Here is an 18,398-nt window from a genome sequence, read left to right on the forward strand (position 1 = left end):
GGAGGGGTACACATTTGGTTGTCAATTGAAATGAAATAAAAAAGATATACACTGCCTCATTAAGTTCTTTGTAAATAAGATCACAAGGCATGATACATCTCAAGTGATGTTTGGCAGATTTAAAATAGACACACGTTTGCTCTCTTAGGTTGGTCATTGTTAAGCATTTTTTTAATGAAGTGTTCTCGCGAGTATTAACGTGTTCAGAGATTTGCATGCTGCTAGTTATGGATAATCTTGTCCTGAGGGTGGTGCTAGAGGAAAGGTCATTGGGGTTGAAAGATTCATGAGATTAAGGGATGCCTTGTGTAGGCGAGGAAATCAAAGCAAGTCATGCTTCGACAACCTCTTAACATGTTATCTAAATTGTTCTAGTACAGATGATTGTTTGCAGTTCCATGGATCCTCTCATTAAGCCGAAGAAGAGAAAAGATACGCTATTTAATCCATATTTGCTAACTGACCTTTTAATCATGTCTTAAACCATTACAATCTTTTAAAATGTCATTAGTTTCTAAGATTACATTACATTGCATTTAGCTGACGCTTTTATCCAAAGCGACTTACAATAAGTGCATTTGACCAAGAAGATACAAACTTGTAGGTTTCATAGAGCCAAAACATTTCAAGATAATTAAGACCTGTGATTTCCCTATTATGTAAGACCTGAAAAAGATCTATATACAGCACATGATAAATGTGAATTACTCCATTTAGCCACATTTTATCAACGAAACCAGCGCTGCTTCTCATAGTACCTTCTTTTGGCAATTTAATGACAGGATAACACCACCATTTTAAGACATTTGATTTACAAAGGGCAAGTGCTGCTGAAGACAGACTCAATACATCTAGTATTTCAAGGCAACATTTTACATACTGTCGTTTAGTCTTTGCAGCCTCAGATTTTCTTGTTTCAGTGTACAGGTTAGGTATGACATGTTTTCATTGAAAAAAAGCACATTTTCAGAGACAAAATAGGGTTGGTTCCAGCTAATTACAGAAGATAACACCATATATAGTCACTTACCCCAGTGGAATCTAGCCATGCACGTAGCTTTGGTTTTAAACATAAACAATTACATGGAAAAAAAAAAAAACAAGACATATTTTTTACTTTTTGTTCATTTGACAAAGAATTCATCAAAATACCACAATATGGTTGACACTGTTGCTTATATTAAAATTAAGCGCCAACATATTTTCACTGAAACAACAGCCCTGCGTGGATATGAATGTATTTATTTACTAGTTTCACAAACCCTCGTAATAATCAGCATCTTTGTGGAACATGATTGTGAAAAACTACAATATCAAATACAGTATATTACAGACTGACTATAAAGATTATCTATTACACTTTTAAAACCAACATACTTTAATGTAATGGCTGTCAGTGCCGTTAAAAAAAGAAAGGACAGACGTCATCACAGAGATCCTGTTGCAAACATTGCACTTCACCCATGCAGTCAGTAAAAACACATCATTCATCATCAGATCACACACACGTAGTCTATGTTCATATCTTGGTAAAGCCTTTGTTGGTCATTGTAATACAATTGGAAAATCAGGTTTCTATTAATTTGTTGAACTGCTAGTTTTACCATTTAAAGCCAGCTCGAGGTCCCCTTCCTGTTTGCATAATATGCTTTTTTTGTTGTTGCAGAAAACAAACTAAAGGTCTTTGGTCAGAAAATGTCATTGGTCAGAAACACTTCTTGGTCATTATTTCATCTTTAAATTGAATCTTTTTCTTTCTACACACACTTTATGCTCAGTTCATTCTTACACATTTCTTACGATTCCATTTAAGGTGCCATCTGTGAAAGTAATAGAGAAACAAAATGAGTAACAACTTAAGCAACACAACTTACATTTAAACAGGTGTTAGTAAAAATGGTGTTGTGTTTATACCTCAAATCGGCTGTAAACTTTCCTCTCCTTCCTCATATGTGTAATCTTCTCCAACAGCTTGTCACGCTCCTCAATTGACTTAGGCTGCCCTCTGCTAAGGGACCTGATACCTATTTCTTTCTCCCTTTTGGCATTTCTGTCAGCTTTGTCTTCTTTCTCATCATCAGTGACAGGAGCCTCTTTGGCAGCCTCGTTCCTGCTCTGGCTATTGGCAGAGATCTGCCCTAGAAGCAGCTTTGTATCGTCTCTGAGGTTGCTGCTTGAGATCACGTTGGCTGTTGATGATTGGAAGCGAGACTGGCTAGATTTGGGCTGCTTGGACTGTGGTGACGAAGGAACATCTGGTGTGATCTCTGGCGTTCCGGAGCAGTTGTTCTGGCTTACTCGTTCATTCGTTTTTTCATTACCAACCGACTCCCGTGTACTAGTCTTATTGACCTTATTTGTTGCCTTGGTATCACCAGTTTTCTTCGCAACAGGGTCAGTCTTTTCAGTCTCTTTCCTTGCTTCATTCTGACTGTCCATATGTTTAGCAGGTACAGGTGGCTCTGAAGGATTGCTTTTTAGATCTGGTACATGACATGTTTCAGGCAATGAAGGGCTAGCAAGCTTGCTATCAGCTTTGACATCCTCTGATGATCCAAGAACCTTTGATTCCTTTCCAACACCCTTTGTTGTTTCAGTCTCAGGTGACAGAGAAGAAGGAATTGAAGACGATTCTGTTTCAGGAGGAGTGGGAGTGACAGAACTTGTCACGTTGAGTTTGGAGGGAGGGGTCGCTTGTCTTTCTGATTGGGAAGCATCAGTAGTAGAGTCTGGGTTGACAGGAGAGCTGGTTTCTACTGGATAATGGTTGGGTAGAGGGACTGCTTGGGTGGGGGAAGCAGTATTAGTCTCATTTTGAGCAGATTTGGATTGACTCTCTAGGTCAGATACATTAGGTAGACATGTTTCAGGCAATGAAGGGCTAAGGCTAGCAAGGATATCTTTTTCGGAAGGTGTAGGAACACTTGATTCTTCAGAGTCTGTCATTGTATGGGACTGTAGTGAAGGTTTGTTTGGCTCTGAACCAGCAGCACATGTGTCAGGAGAAATGTCAGATTCCACATGTGCAGAGTCAGTTGCTGAAATGGTATCAGGTGACGTCAGATGGGAGTGTGCTGGCAGGGAGGGGTTGACAGATTCCTGTGCATTAGGGGACAATATGCTGGGAGTTACTGTTGAGCTTGAGTCTTTCTGGGTAACACTAGAAGATATGGATTCTGATGAAGTGGAAGAAATAGCACGGCTAGACGAAGAAGGACTTGGACTGATCTGTGAACCAGTGACTGGCATAATTTGTTCAGAGGATGAGCTTTGGCCTGAAATGCTGGTTTCTAACTGAAGGGATTCATGGCTTGGAGTGTTTGAATCCAATACAGCTAATACAGAAGATGGTGGGACCTTCTCTGTACTGGGAGTGGGTGAACTAGACTCTTTTGAGGTAGAATCAAGGCAGGGGCTTTTACTTTTATCTGTACCTTGTGCAAGGGATTGCACGCTAGCTGGAGTGGCATTTGTTGGTGTAGGGGGGTGGCTGGAGCTACTTGTTTTTACAGCAGGATTTGACAGCTTTGGCTCTTCTGGTGATTGGCTCTGAGGTTTTGACGTTTCTGCAGAAACAGTTGCTTTTGTTTGGTTGTTACTAAGCTCTATCTTCTCCAAATCAGTTGCAACTCTGGTTTGTTCTTGTTTACAGCTTTTGGAGGCATCCAAAGATAGACTGGCTGCTTTGAATGCTTCTGTAGATACTGGTTTCCCTGCATCCTTGGCATTAGCATTTTTATCTAATGAACCCTTAGATATAGAAGCATCAGCAGTCTTTTCTGAGCTTTCTTTTGGTACAGGCTTCTCCTTTTCAACGGCTGTGTTGCTTTTCAGCTCAATTGGTGATTTCATTGGAGCCTTCTCTTTGCTCTTTTCAACCTCTGCAGAATTAGCAGCTTTGCGTTTTGCTGCCAGTTCTTTGAAAAACATGAGCCTATTATCAGGATCAGACATGTCTACATACAAAGGAGCGGTGAGCAAAGGTTTGGGTGGCTCTACTGGTTGATCCGTTTTTGGCAGCTCAGTTTCAGAAGCTTTGGATTGGGGCACTGATGGTGAAGAATCTGCTTGCTCTACACTTGGTTGTTTTAATGTGTTTTGTGCCTCTGAAAGATCCTCTGAATTTGTATCCTTTGGTGAATCTTTATTATCTGGCTTACTGTTACCATCATCTGGTTTGGATTGGTCTGTGGCAGAGTTTTCAAAGGTGGCTGACTTCATGTAACGACTCCACTCAAAAGGTTCTCTTGCAGTCCTCCTTTGTCCCATAACTTGAGAAACGAAAGGCAGTTTTGTCTGTTCTGCCTCATCTTTGTCTCCTTCCTCATCCTGTTGGTCACCTGGAGCAGTGTTCTTCTGGTCCAGAGAGCTGAATATCATAGAGGATCTTAGCCTAGAGCTCCTCGGTATAGCTGCATTGTATTTCCGACGGAACGACTCCTCCCTTCGAAGGCCAGACATTTTTGGTTCCTTTTGTTCTACGTCCTCTAGTTTCTCCACTTCAGTTGTGGATGATGAGGATTCTGAAGGTGTTGGTGTTGTTTTTATTTCCGCTGCTCCTGCAGTGTTTTCATCAGGCAATTTCCTTGGCTGTCTTGTGGTGACAAAACTTGGCATCTGACTTGCCCTTGGTATTGCAGGAACCCTAAATTCTCTGTAATTAGGCATTTTTGGGAGTGCTAAATCTATGCCTGCTGTTTGCTGTATGGGGTTAGAGGGCACTTCAAATGGATCCTGTGCATTTAGTGGTGCTGATGGCAGGCCTTCCTCTTCTGGATTATCATGTGCACTTAGAAAAGAGCTAATCCTCCAGTTTCTTAGCCCCCGTTTCACCAAAGGATCCTTGCGGTCAGTGATAGGCTCCTGGAAAGACTGCTTCTGATCAGTTGGATTTGATGGGGTGGGAGACGCTTGAAAGGCTTGTTGGTTGCCTAGACTCGATCTTCTAGGGTGAGATGAACCAAACTGAAAATCTGCTACAGGTTGCAATTCTTCTGATCCTTTGTCAAACTCGGCAATCCTGGTAGATGTTAAATAGTTGAGCACAGGGTCAAAGTTATCACCTGGTTCGACCTCTGGAGGTAAACCAGGCTCAATATTAGGATCTGCCGAATAGAAGTCTTGGTTCCAGAACTTCTCATTGGCACCGGTATCTGCCTCTCTTCCTGGGGCTGGACCAGGCTGCTGCCCCCTGTAGAACTGCCTTCCCAGTTTCTCAGATTCTGGCATTCCCTGTTGCTGCAGGAATGGCAAAGAGTATCTACCATGACTGCCTTCAGCATAACTGTGACGTTTGAAGGCAGGATTTTCCATCATGGATGGATCCATGCGAGGATGCTGGGGTGTAAATCTACTGTGCATGTCTGCAGGGCCTTGCAAGGATTCCTGCTTTTTAAGGGCCATCATTCTCAAATCCATGCGTTCACTGTAAGGATGCCTTAGCCCCTCATCTGGATGACCGGTGTCCAGTGACTGAAATTTCTTTGTCTCTCTGTACATTGTTCTTTCACTTGGATATTGCCTCTTTTGTGAAAGGCTTAACTCTTCCATTGGAGCAAGGTTTTCAATAATCAGTGGTTGGGACTGAGCAAAAAGAATCCTAAACTCTTCATCAAAGGTCGTAACGAGCTGTCCAAGAAAAAGGTGTGCCATACAGCGGTGGAGCTTCTCAAAAGACCACATGAAGCTAGACAGAGACATGACAATAAGTATGAATTAACAGAAGCACTTCATTCATGACATACACATTTTATACAAAAAGAAACTAACTAAATGTATTCATAAAAACATATATCAATCACTCAAATTCTTGTTTGGTATGCAAGTGTAGAGGCGTGGCTTTCTGTGGCAGTTTTAAATTTGTTCACCTGTAGTTTCCACTCAGCACAGCCCTGCAGTCTGTCAACAAGAAGCGGTCCATCATCTGACCTGTGAAGGTGCTCCCTGAGCGGCAGTGGTACTTGATGCCTGACACTGTTCTCACGCGTAAAAGCTGCCAGACACACATAACCCAAAATAAATATCAAGACACACGTTTACATATAGTGGGGTTAATGTTTAATTGCAGTCCAAGCATTGTTTTAGCAAAACGAAAGGGCTCCATCTCAAGTTGCTTTACATAGTAATATGCTGTTACTGTGATTTCTATCAATAAAAAAAACGGTCTATTCTTAAGTATATTTTTGTTTGCTCAATTTCTTTTGGAAAGGGTACAATTCAGTTCGAATAAGAGTAATCTCAATTAAGTTAAAAGGGCACTAGCCACATAATGTTGGCAAAGGAAAAGCTGATAAGTTGTCTTTGTTTGTATGAGGGAGTCACCTCTAGCAACAGCTGTGGTGTACCCACTGCACTTCTGCTTTTTTCAACAAGTTCCGTTAATATGGGCAGAGAATGACAATTTAAGGATATGTCTATTCTATATTTTTGACAACTTATCCTGTGACTCATTACTATGTGACTTTCCTACTCTGTCTCCTACCATTTTTTTTTAAATTGAAGATTAGTCTTTGAAAATGAATGACATATATAAGCACAGATATAGCATGTCACTGTTTTTTTTAGCAAATTACTCTCAATCAGAAGTAAATAGAAAACTTGATGGAGACTTTATTTCAGCTCTGTTTGGTGCTCAAGTGGGTTAGTAACTGCAGCAACACAGTGACTCAAAGTAAACTACAGATCATCGGACAAAGGCCAGTGCAGCATTGTGCAACAATAATGTGTTTTCATAATTAGTTTGTTAGTCAGTCTAAACTAATTCAGTTTTGAAAACAGATTATTGTTGCCCAATGCAGTCAGTAAGTTAGTTAGTGAGTTAGTTTCAGTTAAATTAGTTATTTACTTCTACTTTCCAGGTTCGCACATTTGAAGAAAAGGGAAACATGAATAGAATTTAAATGTGTAATCAGCCTTTTCTGTTTGTTATTTTAACAGATTTTTTGAAGAAAATGTGCTCACTTGAATGCTTTGTAGATCAACTCTACAGTTAGAAACCATGTTGATGAAGTGATGTGCGTTCTGCTTGTCTAAAAGGATGTAGACAGCAACATTTCTCATAGCAGCATTGAGAATATCCGCAAGTATGTCAACATCAGTAAACATGTCCATCACTATGGCAATCACCTGAGGAGATAGAAGCAAACAAACACATTGTAAAACACACTGTCAGGAGAATGACACTACTGACAACTTAAGCAGGAAGTCTCATAGAAAGTGAAAGATCTACCTGCCGAGCATTCTTGATAAGTCGTCGGGCCTGCTCCTTGATACTCGGCATGTCAGGCTCAGGGGGGTTGACCAGAGTGGTGACCTCTGTGGGCCCGATGAAGTGGTGCATCTGAGGCCAGCCGAGGTCCAAGCCTGGGACGTCCAGGTCAGAGTGAATCGGCCAGTAAGTGTCTGAGGAGCCATCTCCTTCATCCTCTTGATAATATTGTTCAGGGTTGTTGCTCTGCTGAGGCACCTGAACAGAGCTTGAGATATACTCAATCTCAGATGAGGCCAAGAAGTCAACCACATCTGCTTTTTGGAGAAACTGGTAGTATCCTTCCAATTCTTCCTCAATGAGAGCGTCAATAGCCAAGCGATACTCTTCCCGATAGTGAGGGGGGAGGTAGTTGGGGTCCAGGGGGTTATCCCCGGCAGAGGAACACTGAGAACGATGTGCCATACTGAAGTCTAAAGAGAGGGTTAGAGCAAAAAGAGTCATGTGATAAATTCAATGTATTAATCATTTTAAAACCACAAATATGTTTCAGTTTATCTAGATATCACAACAAGAACACCAGCAATATAGTTCTGAATGATACCTTAACTAGATCTAAAACAGTTTTGATAATTTTACTGTTAAAAAAACCTTTTTAAACAAAAATGGCCACATTTCTCTGGTTCCTGTGTCTCAGAAGAACAGGTATAACATAATACCCCACCCACCCTCTCCACCTGCAGCTGGACAGACAGCAGAGCTCCTTCTCCAACAGACTGCTGCAGCTCCGCTGTCACAAGGACAGATACAGGAACACATTCCCGCCTACTGCAATAACTGTACAACAAATCACCTCGGGCTGGCAGAGAACTCTCTGATCCATAGCTTCTCTTAATAACTGGACTTAAAATCACACTGTACATTTTACATTTATATTCAATTTAATATTGCATTCCTTACACACTTAATGTGTATATAATATCCTGCTTTATATTTAGTTACTGTAAGTTTGTATTGCAACATGTATATGTTATTTTATTGCTATTTTATTTTTATTGAGATATTTACATTTTGGATTGTTAATTTATAGTCCTTTAATTTCTCTAATGTACAATGCGTTGTCTTTTTATGCTGCTGCAACACAAACATTTCCCAAATTGGAATCAATAAAGTTACTTCTTATCTTATCATATACAAATGAAAAATCTGCATAGGAAACAATAAATCATAACATTGACATCTCAAGGGAACATTTGACCAACTTATCGGATCGAGAAAGAATTATCAGCTGCACCCCATCAATTCCTTTTAATCGTGTATTTTCTAGGAATCAAGTTATGACATGATCACATCCTGTCATTTTACATAATTCTGTTGTCCATAAAACTGGAAACTGTAGTTTTTGTGTTAACTTGTGTAAAATGTAACAAGTGTTTTATTTGATTAAGCATCATGCTATTTTTGCATTAATTTGCCATATTGTGATGAATATTAAGAACAGACATTGATCTTATTTATATTATGACATGCATTGCTACCATACAACACAGACCTATAGCTAAATAATGTTCATTCTTTTTCAGATATGTATCTTCCATAATAGATGCAGCCAAGAGGATTCCTATCAGTTAAAAATAACTAGTTTCAGCACAATGAATGAGGGGAGCAGGAATCTAACCACAGGATAGATGGGTTTTGGGTGTGGCTCCTCCCTCTGGCCAAAAGCACAAGTCTCCATTTGCAAGCTCATATTGTAAAGCCACTAATATGCGAAGTGCCGAGAGGAAACGTAACAAACCGAACAAAAAAAAACCAAAAAACAAGAATGACATAACTTTAACATAGAACAAATGAGGCAACACACTGACACTTAAAGTGGTTAGCCAACGGAAGGTTTGAAAGTCCAATGTTGTATCGACAAACACTTTTTCCTCTGAGCAAGATGACATATCGGAATTCAAATAAACGTAACGTATATGTACAACTTTATATCCTAAACCGCGTAAATAATATGGTAGTTATTTTGTGAACTTACCACACTGTTATTGGCTCTTTACGCTTCTCCTTGGTTAAACGTTAAGTCCGTCATCTTGCCTTCTTCACCATGTTTTGCTCCGCCGCTGGGACTCGTCGAAAGTTTCCTGTTACATTAATTTTCCCCCGTCACCCAGCTAAACCTGTTTATTATCATGCTTGAGGCATGTTGGCGAGAATGTTGGAGACAGCAAACAGAGAGTGAGAAAGACTTGCCGTCGATAAATGTCGCCCCGCCTCGACGTTAGCTCCACACAGACAGTTGACTTCTGCTCTTCACAGCTCTGTGTGTTCATGCTTGTCTCAGGCTGAACTCTGCTCATGTGTAATCTGTCCACTGGATCTCCAGCTGGCTGCTGCTACATCTGCGATACTGCTAAGTGGATCATTAAGGTGATATGAGGCCTAATATACCTGCTCATATTCATTAATGTGTAAAACCTTTGTCATAACTCCTTATTAAACCACCCCTAATTGTACCAGACATTCTTCACATTCATTTAAATATGAAACCAAATATGAAACCAAATGTTTATTTTTGTAATATCTGGAAAACAGATATCATTTATTATAAATTGAAAATATATATAGAGAGAACATAGAGCTGACATATCAAAGGACTAAAAGGAGATTACTTTTTTCTTAAAATAATTAATAAAGGTGTTATTATTAAGCAGATGTGGAAGAAGTACTCAGATCTTGTACTTGAGTAAAAGTAAAAAGACCAGAGTGTAGAAATATTCTGTTACAAGTAAAAGTCCCGTATTAAAAAGGTTAAAAGGTAAATGTAGTGGAGTAAAAGTACATAGCATAATGGAAATACTCAAGTAAAGTACAAGTTTCTCATAATTGTATTTAACTACTTGAGTATAATGTAGGCCTACTTAGTTACTTTACACATCTGTTATTAAGTAAGACTTGCGTTGCAAGTTTATCGAAAAACATTAACATATCCATTACTGGATTACAAGGGATTATAGCAGGCATTGTCCCGGGTCCCCAGACCCTTGGGGGGGCAAAGGCTCAAAGTGGGGGTTGTGCATCATTCTTTTAAATACTTTTTGTAAAAAAGAGCAGCTTGCAGTACATAACCCGCTTATTACATTGCTCCTTACTAAATATACCTACTAAACCTTACTCAACCAACATATTGATCACTTATTGAAAAATTATGATTTTTTGCTTATTTATTTCTCATCCAATGATTCATGACACCAAAGAGCCCAGGGACCCTGCCCAATTGACCTAAACAAGGATATATATAATTGCACTCAGGCATGGCTAGCCAAAAATGATCAGACCTTTCAAAAGCAAAACCTTATCAGATGCCCAGAAGTGGCAAGGGAACAGAACCACATTTAAAGTTGTAAATCAAACAACCAATCTCTCAAGTAAAGAGTGAAGTTAGGCATTTTGTGTGGCAACAACGTTAACCTTGAATGTGATCAACTCACAACCCTTTCAGCTGGAAAACAATCATCAGCCATGCATGCATAGCCTTGAAGTTGGAGGAAGGCCGTCAGTATATCCAAGATAAGAGCTTGAGCCACACATTTGGTTAAAACCTGAAAGGAGAGAGAAAATGAATGACCAAATAAAGTAATATTCCTTAACTTGTTGCACACTAAGACCTGAAATAGCCTCGGCAGGATAAAATCTGATGACTAAAGAAAAGGAAGTGATGCAATGTTGCTGCTCGAGTGAAGACTTGAAGACAATTCCTCATTGTTGCCTTCAGGCACCACCCAAGGCACACATAGGAGCAGTAATAATATAAACATGACAATAAAGTGTAACTGAGTTCATAGATATTTGCTAAACTACATACTGAGTGCAGCAATTACAAATGTCTTTCGTCTTTTAACTATGTGGCTCTGAAAATTGGCAAAAAATAAAATGTATTAGCATTAGTGCCCTTCCTTCTAGTTTTTTGACTGACAGGTTTGATTATGAAACATGATCTTGGCCAACTATGATTCATAGCTGGATCCCTTAGCGTTAAAAAAACATCTCCAGGAATGTATCAATCAAACGCATAAAGGGTAACTGATAGATTTCTGTGATAACATAATCTCCATCGAAATGAACTGTTATTGTTGAAGGTGAACAAAGATGCAGTACCGCTTGGAATAAATAGTACATTATACTATATTTTATATAACTGTGTGTACACATTGAGGCCTTGTGGATTAGGTCTAGTTTATTCAAAGGATTAATATATAACATTTCTACTGTGTCGGACATCCTCTAAGGTCAACAGATTGTTCGCCAGTTTATCACCAGTTCACCTCCTGGCCACTGTGTGGTTGATGTGACAATTAAAAGAGGATTTTATTAAAATCCTCCATTTTCACATCTATCTCATCAAACTGAGGGCTGTGCTTTTACATGTAACGTGAACAAAAGGAGAAACTGTTGACACCTTTCACGTGCAGATGTGACAGAAGCCAACCCGAGAGGTTTGGGCTTCTATGACCATCCACTGTATAAACTCAAAGCAAAACGACACTTGATTACCTCTCCCCTTCCCAAGGAAATGCCTTTTCTCGCAACATGTTAACAAAAGTACAAATTATTTGACCATCTGCCATGTGATGGATCCACTCCAAAATGTGTTATTTTTTGGCCCATGCTACTCTGAAAAAATAACCTTATCATAATGGGTGGAGGTATATATGAAACTCCCATGTATTAATGCTAAAGAGGACATTAGAAAACCCACTTTTAGTAAAACAATAAAACTGTGCTTCATTATAGGTTAATTTAATCTTTAGACTTTTGGTTCAGGGGAACTAATGGTAATGAATTATTAAACTCATAGCAGGAGAATAAATAAGGATAACTGCATCAAAGCGAAAACTTACCACACTGTTTTTTATTTGAAAATTAAAAGCCTCATTAAAAGGGTGAGGTTTGACACGTGTCGGCAGGTCGCCTTTTAATGTGGGCACCCGCATGTCTGCACAGGTGTCAAAAGGGATAGTTTTTAGCCATGGGAGCCGCAAGGGGTGGAAATATCAATCAACAGGTTTTTGATGCTGAAAAATATCTCAACTTTATTGGATAGATTTCGATGACATTTTGCACAGAACACTTGCAGAATAAAAAAATGTAAGCGAGTTTGGGGATCCAATTACCTAACATTTGGGATTTCAAATGTAATGTCTCAACAACAACTGGATGGATTGCAAATACATTTGGTTCACATATTCATGTCTCCCTAATTTATTATAGGGTTGATCCCCTGACTTGTCACCCCGGGCCATCATCAGGTTGTCCAACACTTTGGATGATGACTAAATACATGCCAAGCTGATCATTTCCCCATCAACCTCAGTTAGAGTTAGCATGCTAACAGGCTAAACTAAGATGTTCAACATGGTACGTTATAACTGCTATCTACATAAGCACTGCCTGGCTTTGTGAACATATTAACATAATTTATGTTAGCATTTAGGACAGCCTCTACCATAGAGCTGACTCCCTCTACACATTATGAATGAGCAAGTTTTGATAAATTATATCTTTGGTCATAGAATTATTTTAACAGCCATTGTTCAAGTACTTTTACATATGGGTGGCTAACCACCACTTCTTTTTTCAACTTGGAAATTGTGTGCTCATCTTTTATAATGTCTTAAGACTCTAATGATTAGGAAAGCAGGAGGAGGAAGATTGTCATGGGAGAAGGAAGAGGATGAGAAAGCAAAGGAAAAAGGAAGAGCAGCAGCTGCAGAATGGCTTTTGTCGATGCATCATTCTAGTGAGCAAACAGGAAGTCTTGGAAGTTTGCAAAGAGGTGAGATAACACTTAGATGGCCCTCATAGAGTGAGGAATTCCAAACCGAGAGGATGATGAATTAACACACTTACCAATAAGCACAAGAGGAAACACATGGACTAGACTATTACTTGTAGTGTGGGGACGACTGGCCATGATACAAAGTCCATAACACCTACCAAACCTGTCTTACAGTGATTCAGCTGAGATCACAACATTATTTTACGTGATTTAAAAAGAGGCCAAAGGAGAATTTGGTTTGAGATTAGTCAATGTGTGAGGAGGATCCACCCTTATCAGTAGAGGAAAGACATGCTCTATATTTGTCCCTTGGAGAGGCCATGACAAATTCCAAAGATGTTTCCACATCTTGTGTCGCTAAGAGATATTGTACACCTTTCAGTTCCTCTGTCATTGAGTCCACTGGCAGTGATTTCTCTACAGCTTTGACAGAGGAGAATGGGGGTGTTCGACTAGACATAAACACACATGTGATACAAAACAAAAGCAGTGGCAACAACAGGCTCTTGTCAGTGTGGTATGTATAGACACACACCAGCATGGAGGTGTGGAATGGTTCCTGCCTGGTTGTGTTTAAGCTAAGATGCGTTTGGGTTAGTACAGAGTCAGAGTCACTCACCCAAATGCACTTTATTCGAGTCACTTAAACAACTACCTTAGGTGAGTGACTCATACAAAGTCAGTCAACCAAAGGTGAGTTATTAACATGATCCATTTCCACACATATTGTTTATAAAAGAGTTGCACAATAGTGTGAGTGACACGTGGTATCGCCTTTATCGACAGTTTGCACAAGCTACTGAATTTTGAAACAAATCCAGTAGCTTTTTATATGTATCTGTTTATAAAAATTGGAACAAAAAAATGTATTTCTATTTTCAAATAATATAATGATTAAATTATATTCTTTACTGTTATTAATTTTGAGTTATTATAATTATGTCTACTATACCATTTTAATTTAATTTATTTCAATTAATTTATTACAAAAATATAATATGTTTTTTGATGATTTAAAATTATTATGATTATAATAATGTAATATAATTATGATACCTTACAATATATTCGGTTAATAATTTTAAGGCTTACATTGTCCAGGTACCGACATACACTTACACCATACACCATACATGCACAACAGCAGACTCACACACACACAATTATTGTATTACATTCATGCAAGTATTGATGAGGATTTGTGATTTCAGTCAGTGACACCATTTGTTCATTTCAAACACGGGCGTAGTACTGAGCAGCATGTTTGCATTTGTATCTGATTTGCATGTCATTTTGCATGTTGGCAGTGTTTGTGTATTATGGAGTGCATTCTCCTCCGTGCGTCTATGGGTTATAAAAGGGTGTGCTGAAAGATTTATACTCTCATTTTAAGAATCCTCTTCAGTCACACTAAGGATTTTCTTTTCTGCTTATTGTGCATGAATGTACCTGTGCATGCTTGTGCGCACCTGCACGTTTGAGTGTAATCACATTAGTGTGTGTGTGTGTGTGTGTGTGTGTGTGTGTGTGTGTGTGTGTGTGTGTGTGTGTGTGGGTGTGTGTGTGGGTGTGTGTGTGTGTGTGTGTGTATGTGTGTGTGTGTGTATGTGTCATTGCGTGCGGCAGGTCGATACAGGAATGGCTGCTTCAGTTGCCATTTGAGTTTCAGCGGAAGGCGACACAAAAAGGCTAAGAGTAGAGTATAGGGGCCAAAAAGGAGGCCTTTACTGACCTATGAGATACACAATCAGTTTTGACCCCAGCCAGGCACTCTGGTAGGATGAAACTGGAAACAATGTCTTCAACAAAGAGTACATTTACACCTCCCTACAGGAACACGCAGACTGCGTTGGGCCTCACCTCGTGGAGGGGGCCTCACCTCGCGCTTATGTGGCTCCACTAGCACACCCCCCCCGTCGTTGTCCCGCCGACGCTCGCGACACAGAGGGCCTCATCATATAACTTTGTGTGGGGCCACAAGTTGACCAGGGGTGGCCCTGCATTTACACAAGAGAATAGCTGCCTATAAATTGACGTCATAATTGCTGCCTGACAACACAGTTAATGAAGAACCTGGAACAGCAACTGTGCTTTACATTTACAGTTTCTCCTTCCTTCCAATACTTTGTTTGCTTCTAGTTCTATTGTACTGTATCCTGTGTCACATCCTGCAGCTACAGCACAAACTGGAATGTCCCACATAGAGTCAGGGACACGTCTCAGGATGAAATCATATCCCTGCAATATGTAAGCACAGATAACACAATGGCCGATCATTTCCCTCGGCCTAGAGGAGAGGTGGAGGAACTTAAACCAGAACAGCGTCGATGCGCACATCTTGATTGAATTAAAGTCTATGAACTAAAATATGCGTGACATCATATTGATGTCACTCGTAGCTCTGTGGGTGCACCTCCGTTACATGAAGAGGCTGCACAGAGCAGAATGAGCAGATCATCTGATGCAACAAAGTAGGACATGGATTGATCAGAGTCCCATTTCTGTCATTGTATACCAGTTCCAAAGTGATTTCTTTCTTACATACTCCAGTGACATTTCAGGCTGCGTTCTTTGCTGTTATCGCGTCTCATCTGTCTGAGTCTGACTGTGGTTAGCTGGTTTATGGTACGGAATTCACTTTTTGCAAAGGCCCAAGGAGCAGCATAACAAGCAGCTGAGCTACTTAACTGTGCCAAATTAGCTCTCAAGGCTGGTTGCTACAAGCCTATGCTTTTATACAAAATGTGGAATAGGTTACACAGAAACACCCAGATTTATAGCTGAGTTTCCTTTGTTCAGATGCTCTCCTGGGACACCGTGGGATTAGCAAAATCCAAAATAATAACAGGTCAGAAGTATCATGTTACTGTATGAGATGGTAAGGTTAGTCTGTTTCTCACCTTGAGTTTCACAAAACTAAATAAGCTTTGCTAACTTTAAATTGAAATGGTTCTTACTATGGACATGTAGTCTTAAATAATTATTTCTAAGGGGCTGTCAGGTTGGAGAGTATTATCACAACACCCCTAACAATCTCTGTCCCTTCACATCTTAAAAAAGGGTTGTAAAATTTAAAAAACTTTTTTCATATAATGTCATTTTTTAATCCAACACATATATTACTTTTATTTTAATTTTAAGATTCAGTTAGACTGGTAGAAACTTAACCCAGATGTGTTACTCACTTCCTTCCTCATTTGATATGTTCTGCATGCAGGTATTTGAGGATAGTGCATTCAGGTTGGACTGCATTGAGACGCTCTCGCCAGTCATGTCATCTAAACAGCGCCACACCCCGGATGGCCTAGCCGCAGAATGTTATCCTGCTGAGGTCATCCTGCCTGAGGCCGAAGTTCTGCAGCCTAGCAACATAATTTCGAAAGCTTCTGTAACATTCACCGAGACAAATTGGAGCATAGATTAGTGTTCATTTTAAGAAACATTCTCAGAAAGATACCTCTGAGACCACTTGTATTTTTGTGGATTTTGGACTACCGTTCTGCTGATCTGCAGATCAAAAAGACATTTGGCTCTGTGAGGAATGCAGACATACTTGGTCAGGCCAACTACGTTCACAGTGGAAGGTTACAGTGAATCCCTTTGAAGTATGTGCAATGCAGTAAAGTGTAAACCATTTTTCGCTTTTGATATTCTTTTCTTGCACATACTTAAGATAATAAATAAAAATGGCTTTGCCTAAACAGGTTATAGTATCTGGTGGGATGGAAACCAAGGGATTTGGAAGAAGAGTTTTACATACAGATTTACCGACATGGAATTTGAACTTTTCATTTTGTTATTGCTATACACTAAAATCTTCAGTAGTTAACAATTGAAAGATAAAGTCATACATTAGTGATAAGTTGAAAAATATCGATTTTGTGATTAACTGCTCACTACATTTAGCAGGCATACTTCTTATGACAGGTATTGATGTTTGATTGATTCCAAACTCAGACCTTTATTGTGACAAGCTAAAGATATCTTCCCCATGGACAATTGACTTGATCTTATTATTGACTTGAAAGTGCTTTTAACAATTTACAAGGCTTTACAGGACCTTAGATATACCAGTGACTGTGTTTCATTTTACAAACCTACAAGCACATTCAGATTATCCAATGTCTTTCTTTTAGAGGTACCTAGAGTATTTTACAAGAGATCTGGGGAGGCTGCTTTCTATTTTTATGGCCCCAAACTGTGGAACTGCCTCCGATTGGATCTTAAAACAGCAAACTCCATTGGAATTTTGAATAGTAAATTAGGGACCTATCCCTTTGGCTTTAGATTTTGGGGTAATTATAGTGGTATCACTGTTGATGTTTTATTGTGATATGACTCTTTCTGTTTGTTTACAACTTTTTTTAAATTATGTTCCTTACTCTTTATACTCTATCTTGTCTTACTCTGTAAAGCACTTTGGGCTGCATTTTGCATGAAAGGTGCTATATAAATAAAGTGTATTATATATATATATTTTTTTATTTAGCCTTTATTTATACAGGTGAAAATCTCATTGAGACACAGGGTCTCATTCTCAAGAGAGACCTGTTCAGTGGTAAAACTACCACACAAAGTTACAGACAGACAGACAGACAGACAGACAGACAGACAGACAGACAGACAGACAGACAGACAGACAGACAGACAGACAGACAGACAGACAGACAGACAGACAGGACAATAAACACAGAGGCAACAATCAAATAAAATATCGTAAAAAGTAGTCATTGAAAATTCATATAGTCAAATATTGCAGGTGCCCACAGCCTTACCCACAGATGATTTCTCCAGCTTTTTTAAATCTCTGATGGGTATCAAACTGGTCAGCTTAAGTTCCTGCGGAAGTGTGCTCCAGGGTGAGGGGGCAGAGTATGATATGGCTTTTTCCCCAAGCTCTGTGCATACTGAGGGGACAGACATTTTGAGGTCGTAGTCTGTACTGTTTTTGTGATATGTAAGTGGATATGTAGAGGGGCAGCAGTCCAAGCATGGTATAGATATGATATAGTGATGCCCAGTTAACTAAAGAGTACAGCGTCCAATGGTGTGTGAGGGGTTTACAGTTGGTTATGAACCTCAGAGGCCCATGGTAAACAGCGTCCAGCAGATGAAGGGAGTGAGCTGAGGCGTTCATGTACACAACATCCCCGTATGGCAAGACCGGCAAAAATGTGGCAGCTACAAGCCGTTTCCTAGCACTGGTGGAGAAGCAGGCATTGTTTCTAAAAAAGAATCCCAGTTTTAATTTCAGTTTCCTTAAAAGATTGTCAATATGAGGTTTAAAGCAGAGGTTTTCATCTATAGCGATGCCTAGCGGCCCCTTGGCCCCCCTGCGTCCAGCGCCCCTGCTAA

At 39.6% G+C, this 18,398-nt stretch overlaps 1 protein-coding gene across 1 annotated transcript; it reads right to left on the bottom strand.

The window, feature by feature from the left end:
• Positions 1 to 743: 743 nt before the first annotated feature.
• Positions 744 to 9,575, bottom strand: fam83ha (family with sequence similarity 83 member Ha). The gene is made up of 6 exons (XM_079687719.1): positions 9,243 to 9,575; positions 7,229 to 7,680; positions 6,961 to 7,125; positions 5,868 to 5,992; positions 1,915 to 5,686; positions 744 to 1,820 (listed from the first exon to the last, which is right to left on the bottom strand). Exons 2-6 carry the CDS (start codon positions 7,670 to 7,672, stop codon positions 1,809 to 1,811), a joined length of 4,518 nt encoding a protein of 1,505 aa, XP_079543845.1. The 5' UTR covers positions 7,673 to 7,680; positions 9,243 to 9,575; the 3' UTR covers positions 744 to 1,808.
• Positions 9,576 to 18,398: the final 8,823 nt, after the last annotated feature.

This window comes from Notothenia rossii (assembly GCF_949606895.1).
Source record: "Notothenia rossii genome assembly, chromosome: 6".
NCBI classification, from domain to species: domain Eukaryota; kingdom Metazoa; phylum Chordata; class Actinopteri; order Perciformes; family Nototheniidae; genus Notothenia; species Notothenia rossii.

Excerpts from the sequence above, each read along its gene's own strand:
- fam83ha (XM_079687719.1), bottom strand. The coding sequence starts at position 7,672 with ATGGCACATCGTTCTCAGTGTTCCTCTGCCGGGGATAACCCCCTGGAC. Across the intron at positions 5,993-6,960 it reads TTGATCTACAAAGCATTCAA|CTTTTACGCGTGAGAACAGT; the intron begins GTGAGCACATTT and ends TGTGTCTGGCAG. Across the intron at positions 5,687-5,867 it reads GTGCTGAGTGGAAACTACAG|CTTCATGTGGTCTTTTGAGA; the intron begins GTGAACAAATTT and ends GTCTCTGTCTAG.